The 24,927-nt window shown below is 35.7% G+C and overlaps 3 protein-coding genes across 4 annotated transcripts in view; 2 read left to right on the forward strand and 1 right to left on the reverse strand.

Moving 5' to 3' along the window:
- Positions 1-4,928: 4,928 nt before the first annotated feature.
- Positions 4,929-19,199, forward strand: LOC106178932 (nuclear receptor subfamily 2 group E member 1). The gene is made up of 8 exons (XM_013562319.2): positions 4,929-5,282; positions 8,034-8,115; positions 8,353-8,371; positions 8,563-8,701; positions 14,376-14,635; positions 14,979-15,210; positions 15,436-15,585; positions 16,865-19,199. The coding sequence occupies exons 1-8, from the start codon at positions 5,258-5,260 to the stop codon at positions 17,131-17,133; spliced, it is 1,176 nt and encodes a 391-aa protein (XP_013417773.1). The 5' UTR covers positions 4,929-5,257; the 3' UTR covers positions 17,134-19,199.
- Positions 19,200-19,369: 170 nt separating this feature from the next.
- LOC147764799 (uncharacterized) lies at positions 19,370-24,114 on the forward strand. The gene is made up of 6 exons (XM_086999001.1): positions 19,370-20,104; positions 20,301-20,430; positions 21,399-21,496; positions 21,633-22,076; positions 23,200-23,332; positions 23,572-24,114. The coding sequence occupies exons 1-6, from the start codon at positions 19,915-19,917 to the stop codon at positions 24,068-24,070; spliced, it is 1,494 nt and encodes a 497-aa protein (XP_086855127.1). The 5' UTR covers positions 19,370-19,914; the 3' UTR covers positions 24,071-24,114.
- Positions 24,115-24,674: 560 nt separating this feature from the next.
- The window catches only part of LOC106178926 (uncharacterized), a 30,769-nt gene continuing 30,516 nt past the window's right edge, over positions 24,675-24,927 (reverse strand). For both annotated transcript variants that reach the window (XM_086998989.1, XM_086998988.1), the window contains exon 31: positions 24,675-24,848. In XM_086998989.1, coding sequence (XP_086855115.1) covers positions 24,675-24,848 — 174 coding nt within the window. The remainder of the gene's footprint in view (positions 24,849-24,927) is intronic.

A 24,927-nucleotide genomic window follows, 5' to 3' on the forward strand; every position in this document is an offset into this window, starting at 1 on the left:
ATTTCTATAATCACGGACAGCTGAAACTGATCGACAGTTTGGGAGTCTATCCGGCTCTATAGTTCTTTACTTTCGTTCGCGAACCAAATTATGGATGCCCCTCATAAGTGGGACAATCGCAGGAACCTTTTCTTTAATTAAGCGAGAGATATGTGCTAATTATTTTGAACAAAAAGTAAAGTAATAAAATAAAGACCATATCTGTCTAAGAGATTCTTCATGGTGCGCACTTAGACGTGAGAATAATTAAATTTACAGGATACATATATATGTATGTATGTAATTACTCTTTAGATCTCAGATAAAACGATATAGCACCAGCAGGGCGTCACCGACTAGGTTTTGGTAACCCGATACATGGTTGGACACCTGCGAGGAGTAGGATGATACAACGCGCAAGCCGGAAAAGTCAAAGCGTTATGCCAAAAATAATTTGATACCTTTACTTTGAAACAGGACACCAACGGAAACGACTTGTCATGGCTAAGAAGAAACAAAGAAAAATTGATATGAGCCTTCCTAGTATTTTGACATGCGTGTGGAACATTTATTGATTGATTTTGTAGGTAAAGTGAAAAGGACATATCGTGGGATTTGAAACAGAAAATCTTTGAAACGTATTTTTCGAAGGCCCTCAGTAACTTTCAACCTTTTTGGCGGTTACTTGCTTGCGTTTAATTTGGTTTCCAATAAAAATTCATTTTTAGAGGAGGCAATTTTGATTCCATTACTGAACAGGCGTACAGCATACATTTGAGACATAAGTGCAGGGTATTCAGAATAACAATGGAAAGATTAAAAACTAAGGAAATTCTATGGTCCGTTTTTTAACTTTGATCTTCGGTTATTACAAATATTCGTTAGTTTAAGTTAAAATATACTGCTGAAAATTAGCACATGTACTTTGAAATAGGACGCAGTCAGTTGTGGATGACTTGCTGTAAAAAGATATTCATAAGGATTTAGATGAGAATCAAGTTACAGGCACATGGCATAGGTATAAAGTGTATTTCTTCTTCGTCTTGAAAATCCGCGACAGTAGAATCTTTATGTCACTCCTTAATCCTAGTTAACTCGACCCACCTGTCAAGTTTGGAGTTAAATGTCTCAATTAAGCTGGATTTCATTGCCTGCTCCCCGCCTCTACGATTAGCGCGCCTTGTCAATTACTCGCAATTGAATTTCCCTTCCGAGAGCGTGATTTACTGGCCAAATCCGCAGAAGAGCCCCAACAAATCGGTTCAAATGACAAGTGAGGAAAGTTAATGAGGTGTCGACGCAAAATTGTGGTTTTTTGGAAGATGGGTAGAAGGTTCGTCAGATATTGATTGTATCAATAAGTAAAGGGGAACATCCATTTTCAGGGAGGTTAGTATCTTTTTTTTAAATTTTTTTTTATTATTATTATGTTATTATGAATATGCGTGGATGGTAGAGCGAACCAACCACAGTTTCCTTAATATTTTGATTGATATAGTAATGAGCCAGCATTGCACGCATCTGTCCCTCAAAGTCATTTGTGGCTAATAATACAAGATATTTTACACCACCACTCCTGAGATGCCGGTCGGGACCCCCACCCCGTCACCGCACAGGTGCAAGGCCGCCCGGGAAACCCGATGATTCATGTTTTCACTATACTATTTACAATACAGTCTTGTGGTGTAAAATGTCGTGTAAAAAGTTGTCAATCAGTTGAAGGATCAACATTTTCAATGCTTTGATCTGTCAATGACTGAAGGCCTCATGGCGATTTTGTCACATCAGCCTGGTCAAATATTTAAGCAAGGAAATTGCACTTGGTATAAACGCCAAGTGTCGTGACTATTTCCTCCCTATCCCAATGAACGTCGGTCGTCGTTTAGAGCGATTTGCACTTTATATATCTGGAATTGTTATTGATATAATTTTTCAACCATAAATTAAATGATAAAACAAACTTATACAAACAATATTTTTCAATAAAAGGGTTGTCATAGCAATTAAAAATCTAAAGCACTTTAATTTATTTTCAATATCCATTTGATGATATTGTGATTGCTATTTACTGTACGAACATCATATTCCTAACTATTTTACGTTCTTTGTTAACACAATGACACACCTCTCACTTGCCCTTTCAAGCTGGAATACAATATGACTTACACTGCAATATTTCGTCAAGTACGAACGATGCAACTCGTAAGGTAACATCCGTCCCGGGGGACCCGATATCATATTTCCTGTGCATTAACATTTATTGACATAACAAAATAAAGGCATAATTGTTCCATGCTGTCATTTTTTTCTTTTTGACTCTAAAGGCGCCCTTTTCCTGCGCAGCCATTGTATTTAATACTATAATATTGCACGACCGCTGCAGTCTTCTAAATTGCTGAGGTAAATGCATTAAAAGAACAAGAGCCGAATCAGAGGTGAATTATTTACTCTTTTTTCTTCTCCACCTGTGCCGTCATTGTTCCGTAAAAAGTCAAGCGAGAATGTATTTGTCAAACTGAAAAAGCTACATAACAAAATTTATTACATGAAGAAAAGTCAATTCCCCGATAGTAAAGGCGAAATGAAGTGGGCTCTCGTGTTGCTCCTGCCACCATGTTGATACAATCGAATTTTCATATACGGTTTCGCACTTTTGTTGTGTCACGTATCTCTTCAAATAACTCACATTAACTTTTCAGTCTTTTCCCCGCAGGTGTGGTGTAAACTTCCCTTAAAGTTGGATACTCCTTTCACCGGGAATTGTTTGTTGCGCGATGTTATTCATCAATTTGTATTTATTAAAGGCGAACCTGATGCTGATGAAGCTATCTGGGGTGAAAGTCATCTAAGAAAAAATGTCACTCGGTATCGAACGCTGTGTATCAAATGAGACAAAGGTTAACTTGGAAATCGGTGCTCGTGACCATCAATTTGAAATGCTCGCCTAACCAAGAACGCCTGATACAACGAAAAAAAGGCAATCGAAATTAATTAAGGCTTTTTAATGATTCATATGTAAATGCCACTTGAAGCTATTTAGCATTGTAGTCAAATAAATCGAGCTGTGTCTGTACGTAGGCCTATTATTTTTTACCAGATCCCTTTTACATGTTCGTCTCTGTTTCGTCCCTCCATGAAGTCTCGTGAACTTTTACACTGTTATGTTTTAAAGGAATGATGTATTTCTCAATTGTGCAAACTAACATCCCTTTCTAATTGGCCAAACAAAGAAAATGTCAACTTTCGAGAATTGCTGCAGTAAAAGGCGTTTTTGCAAGGGCCCTTCTCTTTCCTCTAACATTCTATACTATTTGATTATTGTGATTCCTGTGTTTGTCCCTTTTTAATTTCACATTATCAAAATACATCTTAAAGAATTTGCTCAAATTATATTTATATTTGCATAACCGCACTTCCCCATATTTACCTCAAATAATCATTTTCTTATACTTACGTACTTGCATTTCCCATCTAGAGACACTTTTTTTCATTTATTAATACTACAAATGATCTGTCATTTTCCCTTTTCCTGTGCATTTTTTTCGAGAAACTTTTTCATAAAGATTTTTTTCAATTTAACGTCGCGCATCATTTTGTGGCGCATTATTTCCTGTAATTTTATTAATATTGCATGGTTTTCATTTACTTCCAGTGCAAAGTGCGAGGACGAAGGATATTTCCGAGCATTATTGATATTTCGTTTTGTTTATTCATACAGGTGTTAAAAGGAACAGCAACATTGAGAGGGACTTCACACCTATGTAAGTGAGCCGACTCAATGATAGGTCAGTAAATTGCAATCAACAACATGTTGCAATGAACGCCAGCTTTTCTCTCCGAGGGCCGACCCAACCATTAACAGGGGATAAGTGCTTGTAGTTGTACTTAACTCGTAGAAAATGGGTTGGAGTGTTAAGTTATGTGTGGGCCCATCAAGTCACCTATTACTTGATCGTCGACACCGTAATTACTGAGGTTTAGTGTTTGCTGAGGTATTGACTTCACTCTAAATCGCTGTAATCAGTGCTAACGAGCTTTAATCTCCCACTATACCGCGCTTATACGTAGAAAGTCAAAGACCAGAGAGGCCTAAATCAACAGGCCAATAGAATGTCCAGTGGTTCAAGAGAGGCTCATCGATATGATTGGTCAATAGGGGTTTTAGCGTCGGGGTCGTTCGGTGCATTTTCCCGAGAAGGCTAATACATTAGTTTGTCCTGTCATCCATTCTTACGCCAACCAGGGCTATTCTATAAATAATTAAACCATGATGATTTTACGGAAGGTTGGATAGAACCATTCCCTCAGCATTTAGAAATTAAATTCCAAATGAGGATGTTGACACATAAATCAGAAGGCCATCTTGCTTTTTTTTTTTACAATGATCATTAGTTTATTTATAATTCAAAAAGGTGCCTTTTGTTTCATTGGAAATAATTATCAGATTTTATGGTTTTGGCATATATATAATAGTTATTATATGAAATAGAAATTAAGTCACTGTGACCAGATGCAGCTGTAGAACCGGTGCAATTCAGTCAACAGTGCACACAATTTCCACGTGTTTTTTTCAACGTCAAAACAAACTAAACCGTGTTGTTTATTTAATCCAAACAGAAAACGACGAAATCAGCAAATGAAACCAACGAGTAATAACAACTTGATTAGTCAGAATTGATGATGGCTGGTGAGGCCAGGTGTGCCAGAGGTGTGTTTCTCTTAATCAGGCTATGAGCGTTCCCTTTCCCTCTTCAGTTTTAAACTACTGCATATTCATGCCACTGTCAACATTTCCCTGTCACTCACAGGTAAACCAGTGCAGTTTAAAGTCAACCTTAAACAATCGCGAGTGGCGTTCGACCCCGCATTTTATATAGTTGGTGGGGTGGGAAAAACTTTTGTCCAACGCTTTTACAATTGACAAGACTTCAATCTGCAAAGATGCGATAAACACACATAAGTAGGGAACGTTCTGTGTGTGTGTATTATGTTTGTGCCTTGGGCATAGAATGCGATCCGAAGCAGCGACCAATCAGCCGCTCGCTATCAATAAAGTCGCTTGCTTGTATTGTGTTGTATTCCACACAGTGGGTGCACAAGTCACCGGGATGATGTAGAAAGCTCACTGCCCCCGAGCACTTTGAGTTTTCCACCCTACTGCGCCAAACTCGAGTTAAGCCCAAGCGGACAACTCGGACAGTTTCAAGCCAACAGGGCAAGAGGACGGACGTGTCGGAAGAGGCTCCTATCGGAATAGTGTTCATCGTCCACAAGAACCATGAACAAGCTCGCTGGAGCTTCAAGTAAGTGGACAAGGACGTTTATTTAGTACTTTATTGATCAATTGATTTACTTTTGGTTGTCTCAATGGACTTTGGGCCTATAGTGAAAACTCAAAGCAGGTGTGGCAGACTGCGTGGAGCCGTTACTATTTATAGATTAGATATAGAAGGTAATGCTGAAATAAAATAAGGAAAAATAGGGAAAAGTTTGCATTAATGTACGTTAAAATATACTTGGATTTAGATATTTCAAATCAAGCTGCATTTATTATGCATTTATTATTTCTTAAACAACATTTTTGGTTTTAAAATTGCTAACTTGTTTTGAGAATTGAGAAAGGTCGTGCACATATTCAGTCAGTAATTTTAGACAATTAAAAAATATTCATCTACATATAAAAATGAAATAGATACGATTATGTTTTATTTACAAATAAATAAACGTCAATATTGATCGGAAAAATAGTTTTTGTTGACTGATAAAATGCTACCTCTCTGTCTCTCTCTCTCTCTCTCTCTCATTTTTAAATGTCTATTTAAAACACATTTTCTTTGATATTTTTTGCTTTAAATACCTCTTCATATATATCTATATAACTTTATAGCGTTGGGATTTATTTTTTAAAAGTAGATTTCTGTAAACGCAAACTATTCAACCTTTATTTCTGTTTGTAGATAATTCAAAATTTCATTTATTTAAATGATAAAGGATATCTTCTATTTTATTAGATGATTTAGATTATACAACTGACATTTATCTATTGTTGTAATTTCCAAAGTTAATAACCGGCTTACTTCCTCCTTTTGCATGTTATTCCGAATATGACATTCTGACTGCGGATTTTTCAATATCTTAAGTTCTAAACGCAGGTGAAACGGATATGTTTAATAAAAGAGTCAGTATCTAATCGATCAGCTTATTTTAGTCACCTAGCCCTTTCCTTTTGAACACACTTTATTAGTCGTTAGTGTATTATTTGAAATGATGAATTAATAATGAACATCGATGATGGAGTAAGAAGCGATGCGTTAGAGATTTCCGAGCGCTCATTCGGGCATTCAAAGTCGATTTCCTGAGGAAAATAAGAGATTTATGAAGTCGAGAAGATTTGATGAGATTGAGAAATTATTGTTTTCTACAGGTTTTATTCTCTAAGATAAAGGATTTCCTGTGAAATTATTTGATAACTTACAATTGCTTTATATGAGTTTTATTTGATGAGTTTAAGAAATCTATGTTTATACGTATGGCAGTGCCTTATACGATCGCGTGGCTACTGCTGAAACACATGTCCCAAATTTCCTGTTACATACAATCAATTGCAGAAATATAATTGTTTCTATTTCCCCAGTCGACGAAATTAGTCTGGAGGACGAGGCATTTTCTTATGACAGGTTTTCCTGAATTTCCAGCCGGTCAATTGATATGAATCTGAGAATAAAACTGAAATTTCCTGTAAAATCTTATTAAACATTTTGAGCAAATCCGACTCTTTTTCTTTGCTTTATTAGGGGTTGATCGAAAAAGATACGAATAAATCGTTAATGCAGTGGACGGAATAGAGTTTCATAGGGTTAGACGTATAAAATATTAAAAATTAAAATTCGACTAGATACAAGACCGCAGAAATGTTGCTTATGATAAAATTGCTTTGTTTGTCGTATTTTGACCATATTTGGTTTGCCTGATTAATTCAAAAATATACCATATTAATCCTTAGCCGGCAGATATTTATATTAGCAAAAGTATGTGCGAGCTAGCTGACTAGTCAACACCACTCCCAACGGCAACGGTGCGTTTTTTAAAAATATTAGTGGATATTATGTAAAAAAAAAATAATATCATGATGCTGACGTTTTGCTTATACATTTCTACATGTAATTAGGGTTAATAGACGTCATGAGCTTTGTTTCATTAACATCTGAACATAATATGCACACTTTTTTGTGTGATATTTTATGTCAACGTTCTTAGCTTTTATTGTAAACGTTTATTATTTTCGCTTGTGTGACAATGACTTTTCATGTCATCTCAAAAGTTAATCCCGTTACAAATACTGCCAACTTGTCATCTAGTGAAAGAGAAGAAAAATTTAACCTCAATTACGATTATTACAATCCCGTCAAAACGGCTTTTGAAAAAGAAGAGGGTCTGTCAGCAAACTAAGAAGGTGTTATCGGAAATGTGTGCTAATTTTCTACCTTTTGACACATTCTTGATGGGTTAAGTTGAAACATTCGTGAGTCAAGTGGCCCAACTTGTCAGTTTCAACAACTGTGACACGGAAAGAATTTAACAGCCTTGTAATATGCCACAATTTACGCGACATTTGGGGCTAACCCACCAGCGGGAGAGCTTTTGTTAGAAGTGACCTTTTTGACGCAGTGTTTATCTAACCTCCTCAATTTTTGGCAATTTGGATCAACTTAATCTTTAAATGATACTGAAATGAGCGCTGATTAATATCCAGAGGAATCTATATATTCTTTCCAAACATTTTGTAAAAAATAGGGCACATGAGTTTCAAAACTCTTAAAATAAGGTATATTTTTTCCATCTCCAAGTTGATCGTGGAATGCAGTTATCTAAGCCCGATAAATCAGTACCTTTAACCTATATGTTTTGACTAACTATCAATATGAAGATGAAGATTAAGATTTTTGCGTCAAAAATTTCTTTGACTTTTAGAATATCCCTAATATATACTTATATATACATACAATATATAATTATAAGATTATTTCCATTCTGATTTTTTTCCCAATTTTCAGGCCGTATTCTTATGGATATCCCGTGTAAGGTGTGTCAGGACCACTCTTCGGGGAAACATTATGGAATTTATGCTTGCGATGGGTAAGTTTTGATTTTTTTTTTTCTAGATTAACTTCAGGGTTTTATTAAGTTTTGTCCCATTATTCATCTGATTTATTACTTGTTTGTGTATAGATTATACCCTGTAACTATTTAAAACCGTACACAATTTATGATTAAATGTTAAAAAGACTTCTTAAGAGGCTTCGGTGTTAATAGATTTTTAAAGGTTTCTTTATTAGCACAGTTACTAATATTTTGTCATTTCTTTCTTTGCAGATGTGCAGGGTTCTTCAAGGTGAGTAGAGAAAATGATTACGGAGTGAGACATCTTGGATTTTCTACAAGGTTTTCTACATAAAAATAAAGTTTTGTTCGTTTCGGGCTCAAATTGTAATTTATCGAAAATGTATTTCAATTGAAATATAGTCGGTATATTTCTTGGTTACTGTGCTTTTATATTGATGCTTTAATTGGAATATTTTTCAGCGCTCCATTCGCCGAAATCGCCAGTATATCTGTAAGTCACGCGGGCAGACTGGGGGATGTCCAGTAGATAAAACCCACAGGAACCAATGCCGAGCCTGTAGGCTCAAGAAATGTATGGACGCTGGTATGAACAAAGATGGTACGTTGATAATATCTTTTCTTTTTCTCTCCCTATGATTTCAAAGATTTTTGTTTGGTTTTTTATTTATGCTTTTATTAAAAATGTTATGACATTTTGTTTTTTCCCAACTGTTGTTGCACCCATATAAAAAGCAACAGTATTTTGTATTTTCTTGCTTTCTTCATCATTCAGCCAGATAACTTTTTTACACAACTAGTTGTTGTTGTACAACTCGATTTACGAAACTTCTGAAGAAGTTTGGTCGTGTCTTAAAAATAAATGTAACAAAAGAAATAGGGATGACCCTTTGGTACAGTTGAACAAATAGGCCCTGGACACCTGTGCCAACTTTGGTTGCATAGGGGAGCGCCTCGGCGTTCAAGGGTCGAGAGCTCCGGGCCAAGAAACTTTTCTACAAAGTCCACGACTTGCAGTTACGTCATTAATCAATGAGTGAAGCAGTTGAATAGCAGGGCCGATGCCGTATTTGTATATCTGTTCTTCGAGCCGCAAAGCAGTGTATTCAGTATTTTCTTATGACTTCGTCATTCCTGTACAATGCACTGCGGGGGCACTCGGTGCAGTTTGTTCACCCTTGAGTCAGGGGCAAGATAAATAAGACTTTCTAAGACTGTCGCACCTTAACTAAAACAGTCACCAACTTGAAGGCAAAATAATTAAAACAACTCCTTATTGTTATTGGCCTTTATCCACGATAGTGATGTTAATTGAAGTTCATCACCAGATACTTGGTCTCAATGCCTTATAAGGCAATGTAGTGAGTCAGAGTTATTTTCTTTTACGGATAAATGAAGCAGATTTTCGGAATACTCGTTTTGCAGAGTATGCGAACTGAAACCACTTAAAACATGTTTTGTGTAGATATAATGAACAATTTTGACACATTTATATCGAATAAATAAACAATAAAATAAAGTAATAAATAAATTCCGAAATATATTTTTATCGTTTTCTTAAACTGCGGATAGTCATTTTATAATTTCACCAAGGATCTTCTAATGGTAATTTTTTGTCTGGTGTGAACCAATATTTGTTGCTATTCCATTTTGCATTCTTATCGAAGCAATTAAAATTTTTCAAAATTTTTTCTATAATATTCTATAATTTGGTTGCAATTTAGGATATAAAATTAAAAAGGGCGATTACTAAAAACACAATACACGTGCCACAAGGAAGCGCAATTACTTCTTTAATAAGTATTTAAAGTATAATACCCCGAGGGAAGGGTGAAGAAATAAGAAAAGCTTTTTGCGTTTTTCCCTTCTGTGAAAAATTTCAAGTGTTTGGCGTCCGTTTTCACTTACCTCTTTGGTCGCTCCAATTGCAGCTGCGCAAATAAGTGGGCATTGTAAATGTATTTATTAAGTAGTGGCTTTTGGTATAAGACCAAATCACACAGGCGCAAGTAACACTGAGGTTTAAAGCACCTAAGTCCGATGGGCTTTAACATAATTCCCTTTTACTGATACAGAATTAATGAAAACCTAATTGCTGTTAACATCGCATTGACACAGTAAACCGACATTCCAACATGGCTTGGCTTTTACCTTTGTCAGGTATCTATTCAAATTGCATTCAATTAGCCTTATTCATTTCATTTCTGATTAATTCTTGCCAATCATATAATTTATGAAAATATTATCCCAGATATCAGAAATCAAACCAAGTCAGTGTAAGCGAAACAAAAGTGTGCATTGCAGGCGCAAAAGGGAAATTCAACAGCGCGCAAGGACAATATGAAAATATTTGATCGCACTTAAGGGTAGCAAGTGCATTGGGGACAGCGCCGCCGGTCAAGGGGGGTTTAAAGCTACTTGACCATGTGACAAAAGGTGGACACATTAATTTTGGTAAATGTCTGACTCTTTTCCTGGGAAGTAAAACCCATCTTTTGCGGTAAAATTTCATAACATTATCAAAAGAAGCATCTTTTGTGAGATTTAGTTTACAAATACACTCGATATGTGGTAAAAGGATACTTCAGTGAAATCGAATTAGGAGCGAACAAGGTCAAGTGAATATCCTACGCTGTTTGAAGTTTAAAACGAAGGGAAATAACTATTACGCCACAGTTTAAAGCCCACACCAAATAGTCGTAAATGACCAAATTTTTCCCAGTGAATTTTGCCAAATCGCTAATATAATAAGACAGAAAATTGTAGAGGCGAAAAATGAGTTGACTCAACATTTTTGATAAGACCAGGTGGTTTTGCTATCTCTTATGTATTATCTTTGATGACTGTTCGATATAATACATTGGTATTAGATTTCCAAGCCACGTCTTTCACGAAGGTGGGTGCGCACAATTTTAAATTTGATTAAATCTGGAAATACCGCTATTAGAGAAAAGGAAAATAAGACTATTAGATATCTTTAGGCTGTGCTGTTAGCCTTCCAGTAAACTATCCCACTACAGATGAGAGTGGTCAGGCACGCCAGGTTGAAGTAGAAAAGAAGCTTAGCCAAAGTAATCTCTTTGCTTACAGTTCAGGTTAGGTTAGGACGTAAATTGAACTCGACTTAATCGATTTAATTGATTTTTACCCTCAATAGCTTTTAACTCTTTTTCAAGCGCAGGTCTCTATTGACTTTTGTTCTTTCGCTGAAAGAAGCCAAGTGTTTTTTCTTTTAACTTTTTGCATTATGCATTGCTTAAGAAATCCGAGTTTGTTGATTTTTCCTTTTGAGAATTAGTTTTATCGCCCGGCCTGTCATTAGATAAACAAAAAAGTGTTAAGAAAATGGACGAACCATGTTCTTCGCTCACTTTAAGAATGATTTTAAGAGTTTGAAATTACACTACTCACTCCTTATACTATATAAGATCACCCTTCCGGAAAATCGACGGATCAGAAAAATCAGTGCCTCGGGCTAGGGCTCAAATTTTCAATCCATCCATCAAATATTATCACAGTTTTTGGAGTTTGACATTTCCATTTGCTTCGAGAGATACAAACAATTATAGATTATTTCTGTTTTTGAATCAGTTTTCGTGAAAGTTGATAAATGTCAGGTAGTTTTGACTTCAAGTCTTCCTTCATTCTGAGTTGGTGGTGCATGTGATGAGCGAAAGTCACATTTCTCTTCAAATCACAATAGTATCACGTTTGGAATTCAATTTAGTTATCGAAATAAACTGTGCCAATTTCGACTTCCCCTTTCCATATGTGCCGATGGTTTGACGGATCGGATACGATAATGGTTCATAATTTACCTTGAATTTTATCCAGTTATACCCAGCGTTTTTGTTTCATGAAATGCTTTAAAAGCGTGAAGATCTATTTGTGGGAAGATATGTAAATGCTGAGCTGGGAGCTTATCCGCGGCCCAAAATACTCCACCAAAACGGATTTTGATCACAACATATAAGCACTTTTTTATTTACTGTTAAAGTACAGCCTTCCCATTAAATCAAAAACAATGTGTCGAAGCGTTTTTTTAATTTTTATTTTAGTTTTGAATGACATTCGATCAAAATGAAGTTCGTTGTCATCTGTCACCATTAAGTCTCGATGCGTGGTCTCAGATTTTAGTGTTGTTTTAAAGCAAATTATGTTAAAACGCATTTAACATGGCATGTTTAAATCTCATTAAGCTAATTATTTACAAAACTCGCATCATTTAGATACTTCTTTGGTCTCTTTTTTTTAAATTCATCTTTTATCATTTTATTTCGTAAAATCAATTTATTTGAAAATACAATTTAGAAAAATTATTCCAAAGGTTTTAGTCTTAATTTAATTTCAGCACAGAACCAAAGACATCTGTTTGTTTTAAGCCAATTAACTTCTTTATTTATTCAGTAAAGGCAGCCTTATAAAACATGTTTATATATAAGAAAATGTATATTCAAATAGACAAACATGTGATTCTGTGCAAGCCACGGTCCTTCCATTCATAGTTGAGCATGGACGCAATAACCTCCGAAATTTGATCCATTTCTCACTCACACAAGCTCGATTGGTTTTACATAAATGTTTGTGTTTAGCTTCTGATATTACGGGTGACAAAATTGCCAGCTTCTATGACTTTGTTAACCGAAGGAAATACATTAGAGCATGCTTTGGCGGTGATGGACGTGAGGGGGAGAAAGGAAATATTCACAGTGAAATAAAATAAAGATTTTTTCACAATGTGAAGGTGCAAAGGAAATGTTACAAATAGGATTTTCAATTAGATATAAAATAAAGCGATTTTTGAGCACTATTAGAAAGTGCCGTAGATGTTTTTTAATTAAGAAAAAAGAACTCACTGTGTATTTATTTGGGAGAACAGAAAGTATATTAAAGCAGCGACTTTGCCAGTTGAACCGAAAAAGTTGTCGTTTCAAAATGTCGAGTTATGACCCTAAACAAAACAAATCAAAACCGCGCGATTCCAATTTTCTTCGAGCTCTCCCCGATCTCGTCAGGGTGCACCACGGGTTCAAACCTACCGTTGACCGCACACGGTTTAACACTTTGTTGACTTTCAAAGTCATCCTAATGAATCGCGCAGTCAACCACGGTTTTATTACACAAGAAGTGCCATTTCCACCCAAACAGAAAAGTGAAAATTTTACAAAGCTCCACTGTTTATAATTGGAACCGTGAATGAAAACCTCCTACTAGATGTTGGCAGAATTCGACAAAGCCCGCAATGAAGTAAAACATGTCGTTTGAGATTATTTATGTTACACCCCTGTGCAAATGTGCATTCGGATAAAGCCGATGGATGGGTGCATTGTGGGACAGATCAAATGGCAGGGAGATTCTATGCGGGATATGTTTGCTTTTTGCTAATAAAAACGCGGTGACAGCTTCTAGTTCGCGTTGCGAAAAGTGACTGGAGCGCCTCTCATTATGGCCTTCAATATTTGTTCTCGGGATGGAATTCAAGCGGCGTTTGTATTATATACATAACTTGAAATTTTATCAAAATAATCAATTTTGGTCAAACGCACTCGTTCCGCCCCTGCCCCGCCGTTTCTTGTTAAGTGGTGCTAGAACTGAAAGGGGAGAAGTGACGGTTTTGTGGCCATTACAAACGCCTGCAAGGTACGGAAACGAAATTGTCACCCAAGAGAAAACATTTGACCCCTTTTTCAAAATGGACGTGACATTAAGACTAGGGAAAAGAATATGTCCAAAAAAGCATACGGTGAAACAGTCAACCTATGCTATGTCGCACTGAGGGTCTCTATGGATTCCCCATAGTACCGGTTGCTAGCAATTTACGCTCTGGTAGTTACAAATGAAAGTATATTTCTGCCCTTTGGCATTTGGGCACATGCCCTATTAGCGTTTTTTAAATCTGTGTTTTGATGTGAATATTGAAAAGTCGCCAAGAGTCATCAATTGAATTAACGAAAAATCAAAGGTTACTTATACCTGGGAAATTTTCGCCTATCAAATTCAGGTTTGTTTGTTGGTGTAGTCAGTGAAGAGAAAAATGATTGTCTATGACACCATTTCAGAAACGAATTACCCGATTTAACACAATGAAAGCATGCATGACAATTTGAAATATAACCCTCGATTTGCAACATTTTACTTCTTGTGATATAAAAATATATCATGACGTGATCGTGTGACATAAGCGTACTAAATAAGAATCTGCAGCAATGATAAAGAACAATCCTCTCATCTTTAATAGAGCTCTTTTTACATTATGTAATATTTCCCCATTCTAGCCGTGCAACACGAAAGAGGGCCGAGGAATTCTACAATCAGACGTCAAGTTGCAATGTACCTCAAAGAACAAAGTGAACTGGGCATGCTTGCGAGCAATCCATTTCGGCCACCGTACATTAATGCCGTGATGGGCCTCTCGCCATCTGAAATGCCTGTGGAAGGAATCTCCATCAGTACCGGATCCTCACCATTTGAAGCCTCACATCCGGGTCTCTTACCTTCTCTCACAAGTAGGATGATCTGCCATCCGATACCAAAGGTACTTTTGAAAGAGATTACAGGAAATTGAACAAGATTACAGGTCATAAGGAAAATTTTACATGAGTGAAAATACAAAACGATAATTTGAATGATGAAATAGAGCTGTCGGTTTCATACATTGATAATTCGAGAAAGGTTATTGCACAAGTAAGGTTTGGTCTTTTCTGGTAAAATTTTCTAAAATTTTAATCAAGGATGACTGAAAATATTTTTTACATTTAAGACATCAAAAACATATTTACATCTCGCTCAATTTAAAACTGAATATTTCTTTAGTCACTGAGAATATAATATTTTTAATGAAAAGAATTACGAATAACATGTATCGATCAACATTTCAGTACCCCCACGAAATTGCTCAAGCTTACTTTAACAGTCCCGAGGCAGTGTGTGAGGCGGCTGCAAGGTTACTCTTTATGAGTGTAAAGTGGGTGAAGAGCGTCCCCGCCTTCAATAGCCTCTCGTACAGAGATCAGATTCTCTTGCTGGAGGAATCGTGGAGAGAGCTGTTTGTGTTGGGAGCCTGTCAGTTTCAAATACCTATCGAACCTGCTTCCCTCATGGCTGCTGCCGGTAAGTATACTTCAGTCGAAATTCAGCATTTCTTTTTCTGTAGAATTTCTTTCAGAAGTACATTTAAGAAATTTCCATTCTTGTTTGCTTTGTGGAAACCATTTCTGTATGTGTATTACAAAAAAATATGTGAAAATTAAACATATATTAAATTCAATTATATTTACTTATACACAAAAGTTAGACATCTAACTAGAATAAAGTTATAATTGTCATATTTTATAGGCATTACCTCAGAAACGTCGCCACCAGAAAAAGTAGTATCTTTTATGGCAGACATAAGGCTACTTCAAGAATTGGTTGTCAAATTCAAGGCCATGCAGATTGATCCAACAGAATATGCCTGTCTGAAAGGGATAGTTCTTTTTAAAACAGGTAAGTTGTTAACAAATACTTTAAAATAGGTCACTTCTGTCAAGGTAGCATTAAAAATATTGAAAATCTCTGATATATTCTTGCTTGACGCGGTTTTGAATGTACAAAAAGGCGAGTAGGGTGTCTTCATTATGCATATGCTGTAAAAATATGAACGCGACAAAAATAAAAATAGACTAAAACATTAATTTCTTTAGACTTTATGAACGTCGAAAATGCTTATAACCACCATCACGACGTTTTTTTAAAAATTATTTTTATTCACATTTTAATTTGTTCTCACTCACCCATTTAAATGTGATTGAGCAGAGAGAAAAAAAGGGCAATATTCCTTTTATAAGATTGTTGTTATACATAACCTGACAAGACAGCTTGCCAATTTGATATTTAAGGAGTCTTTTTAACAGAAAGATAGTATGTAAATAAATAATCGTCCGGTCATTGTTAATGTCATGTCAACATAAGCTGTGCACCGAATGACCCCTCTGCAGGCATACTTTGAAATAAATCAGTGAAATATGCTTACAGGTCTGTGGCAATGTTTTGGATTTTGTGTTTTGATAGTGACGCAATATTGTGGAAGTTGCGATTTGGTACCTCAGAGGCTCTTAAATTCATACCCCATGAACCCTTCTTGAACAAAAAGAAGTGAAACATACAAGGCTTCTTCTAAAAGCATCTGGCTACTCTTTAAATTTAGTCGTGATTTTGGAGAATTCTTTCTTGATTTGTTGCCCGGGCCCGTGAAAGGAATGCTAAAGCCACACTCTGGCTGGAACAAATGGACCGAAGGCAGATCTAAGTCACGTAGTGCGAATCAACTAAAAAGGAGACCCCTAGAGAAATTAACAAAGGTTTTTAGGGTTTTACAAGTGACCAGTGTGATTGACTTTGTTTCAATGTGCCCACAATCTGCCACCTTCTGCTCCGCCCCCACATGGCTAGCCTTAGGTTTGGATAAGGTCGTGGGTTCCCACGCGCAGCCACTGTGCCGTCTTCTTTTAATGACATTTTTTACACCGTAAATAAGGCTACTAAATCTAATGTAGAATAAAAATGTTTATGTAAATCAATGTACAAATACAAATCTAATTTTCATTTTATATCGACGCAGAGATTAAAATTAAAAAAGGAAAAGAAATAAAAAACAACACACATACTTATGTACTAATACAACACAAATTCTTAATGTATATTAAATAACTCACATTTTCACTTCTTTTCGCTACTCGATTAAGTGTTGAAGTCAAACCTATCATTTTGTCTTTATACATTTCAGTCTTCCAGAACGCAAATTCAGATATGAAGTCCCTTCGTGACTTCCACGCCGTTGCTAGCCTCCAAGACCAAGCTCAGCTGACACTCAGCAAGTACATACAGACAGCTTATCCAACACAACCTTTCCGCTTTGGGAAACTTCTTCTGGTCCTGCCTCAGCTGCGCGGAATATCCACCAAAACTATTGAAGAACTGTTTTTCAGAAAGACAATCGGTTCCATTCCCATGGAGAGGCTACTCATTGACATGTATAAGTCTGGCGATTTCTGACTAGATGTTCCTACTTACGGGTATGTGCGATCTTTTTAAAAAGGAAGACAGGGTTTAACTTGCGCCGTGAGTTTTTGATATTCTTGGCAAAGACGGCAAACAAACCAATATCGCAGAGTCGAACATAGCGATACCTCTTACCGCTTAAGACACTGACATGCAACGGGTGTCATTGGGAAGACTAAGTCCTTGTAGTATAGTTTCCTAGGTTATATATCGGATATATGTTCCTACGCTCAACAGTGCACCTGTCTTTGTGTTTTATTTATGCACAGAACAAGTTGTCTTACGAAATTAATGGGGATACAATTGTTTGTAATTAATATCTTGCCAAATGCTCACCATTATTATAACTATGATTTGGTGAGTGACCAGAATGATTTTATGACTAGAATTGTTTCACACAGGTGCGTGAAACAAGATAGGGGAGTGCTGGGCACGGGTCACAACGCTGTTCACACTGTTTGTATTGCGATTGTCCAGAGTAAGTAACCTGGAAAAATCATGTTGTTGCTTTGCTTGCTGGTATTACGAAAGTGGTGTTTGCAAAGAAAATCAACTTGTAGGCCAATTATATGCTATTGTACACGAAGTTTTCCAGTCACTTTTGTAAATTGTTCTTATACATGACAACTGGGTAGTTTTCATCAAAGATGTAGGTACCTGGAAAGACTCCTGCAGTTAACCAAACACATGTCGCTTCACCTGTGTCATCAAAGTCATCAGAAAGGGAGAAAACAAACTAAAAGAATGCTTGCTGGAGAGCAAGTGGCAAAACATGGGTATTGTGTCAAGAGGAGCTTGCTCACTGTGTAGCACTAATACTATTGTACAGTCTGAATATTTTGTACTGGGTAACTCTCTGCCGATCGGTGTCACTCAGTACAGCGTATTCAGGAGCGACACTTTCTTAGCCACATAAACAATGTCATGCCTTGACTTTAACTATAGAGGGGAACATTTGCACTTGATCTGAAACTTGTCTTCTTACAATGATAAACACACAAACACGTGAATCAACAGAGTTACATGCAAAGCTACAATAGTCATTTTGCAAAAGTTCTTTATTTCATTTTATATTTACATTTTTGTCAAGTTTTCTTTAGAATACTGGGTGCAGATTTTTAAAAAATTGCACCAAAATATCGAAGAAGGGACTCTTGAATTTTAAGTCTGTAAGGTTATGATAATTAAAATTTCAAGTTAATTTCTTTTCCGAACATCAATTTTTTGGAATTTGAATTGATAAAAGATAAATAATGGATTATAAGTAATTTTGAAAAATTATGTGTTAGAAAATAATATAACATAATTACACTGACCAAATTGCAATGACGAAATGTGATGGATTACCTCATTGAGTGACAAAATAATATTAGTATAAAGTGTAGAAATTCTCAGATGTGCTGGTATTCCAGTTGAGTAAAAAATGGCAGGTCCAAAGTCATTCGACAAACTCAGGTATATTATCACCGTTTGTAAAACGGGGCATAGCATTGTTATTATTTTATTTCTTCTTTCTTAAATCAAGATGTAATAACGCAGGAATAATTTAATCTAATTATTATAGATGTTGATGAAATTGTATATACTTTTATATATGTTATTATTATTATTATTATTAATTTTATTTGGTTTGACACGATTTTGAAAATCGGCTTACTGACTTCTCTTAAATGTAGAGTAATTCAATAGATAGTTATATAGATTGTGCAATTTCATCCGTTGGCTAAAAAGCAGTTATAGGAGGGGTGATGAAAAGAATTTATACAAGAAATATGACTCTGTTGGCCAATAGTTCTAATTTGCTGTTAGCTTTATAATAACTCTAACGTTTTGTTTGTTTTTATAAACGTATCCCCGAAGTAGTTGTTAACTTTGGTTGGTGCAGTGTGATTATGTCACCCTTGCTGAGTTCAAATTCTTATGCGTTCAATACTTTATTCCTATTTAATTTCTGATAGACGCTTTTACTTGTAACCCATAAAAAGTACACCACTTTCACGATCATTGTTCGCATGTATTCGCATCCATTTCTGTCTTGTCAATAAAAGATCTAGACATAATTACATGTATTCAAATCTCACCCGTGTGCGTGCGTGTGTGCAGGCGGAATATGAGCAATGTCAGAATATCAATACAGTTGAATTGTTCAGTCAGAACCGTTTCTTTAAAATATGTCAAACATGTTTCTGTCAAACATGTTTATTCGTGTGAAAATGATAAAAATTGAGTACGTAGGCATAACTCTGTTCCGGGGACATGAAGTAAAACGAAGGAAATATTTTTAAAACATCTACCAACAATAAACCAGTCTAACGGGTAAGCCTATTTATTCTTTTAAAAGGAAAAAAACAAAAGAAAGAAAAAAAAACAAACATTCTAAATCATTGTTGAATTTTTTCGGTCTTTAACACTTCAACAAAAATATCTTGGAATTGTTTCTTTTACAGAAGGATCAAGACAATAGGGGGAGGGGGGTCTACAGTGGCCCATGGACTACTAAACATAATATAAATTTTCGTAGATACTGCTGCACATATATAGATAATTTTAGTATGACGTCATCAACAACGACAAGACGTCACTGACAGTCGTCGCGTCATATAGCTGGGCACTTGCTTACGTAGATGACGCAATAGACGCGCTGGGTTTGTTTCAGATGTAAAAAGTTTATGTTGAGTTGTGTCAGGAGGTTGAATATAATCTATTAGATCTAGAAGCTATTTTCTAGATCTATCTAGACAGGGCCTATTTAAAATTGTTTTTCCAAGAAGTGTAATGGGGAAAGATAGAAGACCCAAACCACGCAAACGGGCAACCATTGGAGAAGAAAAGGGAGAGGATAAATGTTATGAAAACAAACACCTTTGCGACGGCAGTGGTGATACTGGCGATGTTAACATTCCAAACCTTTATAAAAGCGAGGGGAAAGAAGATACGGAAAACGTAACCGTAAAAAGCGGGAATGGTTAGTCATCAATTAGATATTCAAACATACACCATTACTACAACAAACCCTTTATTTAATTTTTCTTAAAACATATTTCAATATGTCGAGACATAAATCTGATAATGAATGTTACATACCATATTTAAAGTAATTTTTAATCATTGCGAGAGGTTTAAGATCCATTAATTACCAATGGCATTTTTCTCTTATAAAGTTTTGGTTCAAAATGGAGAAATAAAGAAAATACCACGCCCTATGAATCCTTTCATGTTGTTCGCCTTTGAGCAGAGACGAAAACTACAACAAAAATATAGAGGAGAACCTAATAACAAGATAAGTTCCAGGTAACGTCTAATTAGTTTTAGAAAATATATGAATACGGTTGGAACACGATGGATGTTTGAACCGACTGATATAATATAGGAGCGTAAGATTAAGGGGTTTCGATACGTTAGGGCGGTTCCTTATCCGCAAAGATAGGGAAATATGCGGAAATAAAATTGAATTGACGAATAACGGTTGGTTACCCAATATTCAAAATGCGCATGGGTGGTGAAAAAGTCAACGAAATGGGAGCTTGTGTTATTACTACACTAATTTCAATATAAATTTAACGTATCGAACCTCTCTTAAGGCACATAATCAATTTATATGGCAATAGTAACAATTATCTGGAATTTTCGATAATGCCCCTCCCCCAGCCCCCATTCCCGATCACCAGAATATACCATATCTACATCTGGTCACAAAATTACGATTTATAAACACTTTTTTCAGTTCCAAATTTGTAGTTTTTGAGATATTCTAGTAATAGAGATAGAGAATTTCACTGGGGACGGTAAAAATTTGAAAATTGTAACTCATAGATCATTATTTTCTCAGCCGTTTTTGGTATTATATGTATGTATGAAATTGGTGTTTTCTGATATTTCCAGAATTTATTTTACTGTATAAAAGTCCAACGCACATAGCATGCCTCTTAACTTTTTGTCTAATATGGAGGTTATTTGGGCGACACAGCACAACAACTTTAAGACTGGCCATTCGCCTAAGCGAGATTCAAATCCAGTTAAACAGAATACCCAACTGTCACACAAAACACAGAGATTATTTTAAAACAAATCCGTATCTACCAGTATATAAAAATAAATCATCGTCCCATGAAGCAAGATATTCCCACATGTTAGGAAAGAAAAGGGACACACTGGAATGAAAGTATTTTACATACAAATAAATTTTTGAATTCAGTTCTTAATGTCAGTATATGTTAAAAGTCAGAACGGAAGGTAAATGCAGTTCTCATTAACTTTAGGTTAGGTGAAATGTGGAGAAATTTGAATCCCGATGAGAAAAATGAATATATAGAAAAGGCAAAGCAAGTAGAGAAAGAGCACAAGCAGAAATACCCAGGTAGGTGATTATGAAGAATGAAAACGATACCACAAATGCAGTAAGTGTGCTTTGTGAGATGTGTCAGTGTAAGGTACATCGCATTCAGACAACTTTTTTAGTTCAACAATATGATCTGAAACGTCTCTTTTTGTAGATTATGTCTACTGTCCTGGTACTGCAAGGAAACTCAAACAAATAAAAGCAGAAGCAAAGCAGAAAATGAACATCCAATTGCGCCAACAAATCAATGAATTCCATCAAATGAAAACAGATACAAGTTACCCATCTGAAGCGAATCGTGCCAAAGAAGAGATGCCAGTTAAACCACAGGACGGACAGTTTCAAAAACACAAGTCACTAATTCATCCACAACAGCAAAGAGTCAGTAATGTTGGACCTGCCTACTTCTCTTATCCTGGGATGATTCCCCAACAAATGATGCCAACAATGCCTTATATACAGCCTATTGTGTATCCTCCATGGGGCCAGTACCTACCTCAGCCAAACTGGATGCAACCGCCGAGAGGAGGCATTCAAGGGATGGCTGAAAAAAGAGATGAAAAAGCATCGAAGCCGGCTGAGAGTAGTAGCTGCCCTGGTAGGATTTTTTCATAGAATATAAAAAATCTACTGACCGTTTAGAAAACTACATTATAACTCCGTCAGTCTCACCATTATTTCTTACTGGGTCATTTTCACCAAGTAAGCCAAATACTAGCGTGTATGACATATAATCGAGTAAATGACAAAAGCAACCTTCAAACTTTAATTTTTGGAAAACAATTCTCCATAATGTAACTTAATATCTTACAAGTTATTGCCCATTGCCTCTAAAACAAAGTTTTGATTTAGCTTTTGTAACTCATGTGACCTTCCCTATAAAAATAATAGTCCATCGACGCTTTGCCGGTCACAATTTCTATCCGTAAAATAAATTACATTGTCAATAAGGGTGGAAGAAATGCTTGCCACCCACAAGATCATGAAGGTACAAATTGAACATACCGTGGCCGAATTCATATACAAAGTTAAAGGGATAATAACTCTTCATATGAGGTTTATATTTCACAATAAAAATATTGTGAATAACTCATAGAAATATAATATATTCTGTTTTACCACAAAAACGGCAGTTATAGCTATTATTGTGAAATCTGAGCTTGTCTTTAGACCACGTGACCTCCATTGATGGCTATACTTTGTTAAAATCTCTTAAGAGATTTTAACAAAAAACCAAACTTTTTAGAAAAAAAACCAGGGACTAACTTTGAATATAAAAATGGATTCATTAACCATTGGTAAGTATGGGAAAATTGTTGTTTACTCCAGGAAAATTAATTTTTTGGCCGAAACGAAGAGTTGTTATCCCTTTAACTGGAAGACAGAGAACCATTGAAGGCGAATAAATGAACCATACTTCAGAAGGTCAGGAAGGTAAATACATAAAAAGACAAGGAAATATGTTAAAAATTGGACCAGGAATGTGCAGGAAAAAAATCGCCTTCTCTAACAGCCTACAGGTAGAATCTTATATGCTCGAGTCCGGCATTACGTTTTTTGACTATGATTTTTGTATTAACGGGCCACAGGGATGCACTTGGATCTAATATATATGTCTTGGTTAATGAATTTCAAAATACGAATTTCAGTGCATTTTGAAGACCCTTTATAACACGAAGATCTTTAAACACAATGCTTATTCTAAAATAATGCATTTTCAGCACTGTATACCGCTTCAAACAATGTTAAGCAAGCTGGCGTTTCGGTGGTATACGTCCCTGTTTATATGCCAGGACAACTGGAAAATTCAGCTGTGTACCCATACCTACCACAAATGCACGGAGGAACAAAAAGGTAATTGTCCAATATTTCTTTTCGCATATCAAAACAGATGAAAAGAGATAAAAAGGTGAATTAAGTCCGCAAAAGAAAAGAAAGGATTTATCAAAGCGTACGTTGTACTTAATAGAACATCATTTCTGTATCTAAAAAAAATATATTGAAATTTTACTAAGTTTACAAAATATAGAACCAAAATTGAAAAAATGACGTCAATATTGAAATGATCTGGATTCATTATTTTTTATATCAAGCATGGTTATCTCAATGCCGCAAGAGACCCATAATCAAGATCAGACACATCTGAACAGGAGAACCACCGGTCAGACAAAATATGACCAGTTTACATTGCGAGTTGAGGGGACACAACCACAGCAAGATAGCCAATGTCAGGAAACGATCAGCGACGCTATAAACAGTGGAGAAAATGAGCCACGTAAAACTATTGAAGCTCCTGTTCAGAATGTCTGCGTAGTGCCGTCAGTTCTTCCAGAATTGAAAAGAATACAAGACCAAGAAGACGGCTGCCAATTCGCTTGTGGAGATCCTATAGCAAACACCACAAACTCCGCGGCTTCTGATAATACTTGGTTCATCATTGAAAACGAAAGTCCCAATTTACACGTAGATCCACAAATTGAATCACTGATGAAGCAAGTCCAAAATAATCCTGCAGTGCCCAGCACCTACTCTGATGATGCTATTAACTCTGCAACTCACGTTGACAATGATGCACCGATAATTGTTGACTAATATTTAAAATAAAAATTCGTACATTAAGAAGCAAATGTTTTATGCTTAGAACACGTTTATTTTAACTAACCTCAAAGTTTAACAAGATACAATGCAACACTTACTAACATAAAATGCAGAAAAGATTCAACTAGATGTAATATTTGTAAATTGATAAAATTTAATCATTACATAACATATAAAATATGTAGTTTACTTATCATTTCCTTGTAACTAGAGTTATTAAATAAAATGGTATTAATGAAATACAATTTTTGAAATTATACTACATCCTTTTTAGAGACAGATTCCGGGAAGGGAGGAACTAATGATAATATTTTAACCCCTCCCCCCTTCCTGACACCCTGAACTTTCCCATACTTTTTTATCACAGATAATAATAGTCAACAATCCTTAAGACAATTCTAAACAATACAGGTGATCTGCTCAATTCATTGGTGTAAACATCACACGTACAACAGCTCAAACATAATCAGTCCTAAATAAGTGTAAATATTCAAAAGGTTTACTTTTTGCATTGAATGAAGTTCACTAAACATTTAAAAGATTTTTTTGGTCTTCATTTTCAACTTGATGCCCCTAAATAACTTTGTGGTATTTGAAATCAATCTTCAAACCCAAATCCAAAGACTGCATCAGATTCAAACCATGAAAGGTCTTTTTGTTCCTTAGCTTGTTTTCTTTTCATTCTTATTCTATCTTTAGGTGAACTTTTAAAGAATCTTCCGCCATTTTTATTTGGCATTTTCTTGAGATTTGGGGTGCTTGAAAGACCCTTCTGCAAATAAAAGAGAAACCTTATAGAAAACAACCCTTTTTTCAAAAGGGGAGTAAAAACAGAAACACAAAAGAGTAAA

This window comes from Lingula anatina, chromosome 1 (assembly GCF_051362555.1).
Source record: "Lingula anatina isolate TDL-2025a chromosome 1, LinAna3.0, whole genome shotgun sequence".
Classification (NCBI taxonomy): domain Eukaryota; kingdom Metazoa; phylum Brachiopoda; class Lingulata; order Lingulida; family Lingulidae; genus Lingula; species Lingula anatina.

What these genes read in the sequence shown, in the direction of transcription:
- LOC106178932 (XM_013562319.2), top strand. Translation starts at nt 5,258, where the DNA reads ATGAACAAGCTCGCTGGAGCTTCAA. An exon ending in CAAGCTCGCTGGAGCTTCAA is followed by an intron (nt 5,283 to 8,033) that starts GTAAGTGGACAA and finishes CCCAATTTTCAG; the next exon opens with GCCGTATTCTTATGGATATC. An exon ending in GATAGTTCTTTTTAAAACAG is followed by an intron (nt 15,586 to 16,864) that starts GTAAGTTGTTAA and finishes TATACATTTCAG; the next exon opens with TCTTCCAGAACGCAAATTCA.
- LOC147764799 (XM_086999001.1), top strand. Translation starts at nt 19,915, where the DNA reads ATGGGGAAAGATAGAAGACCCAAACCACGCAAACGGGCAACCATTGGA. An exon ending in GCACAAGCAGAAATACCCAG is followed by an intron (nt 21,497 to 21,632) that starts GTAGGTGATTAT and finishes CTCTTTTTGTAG; the next exon opens with ATTATGTCTACTGTCCTGGT. An exon ending in ATGCACGGAGGAACAAAAAG is followed by an intron (nt 23,333 to 23,571) that starts GTAATTGTCCAA and finishes TTTTATATCAAG; the next exon opens with CATGGTTATCTCAATGCCGC.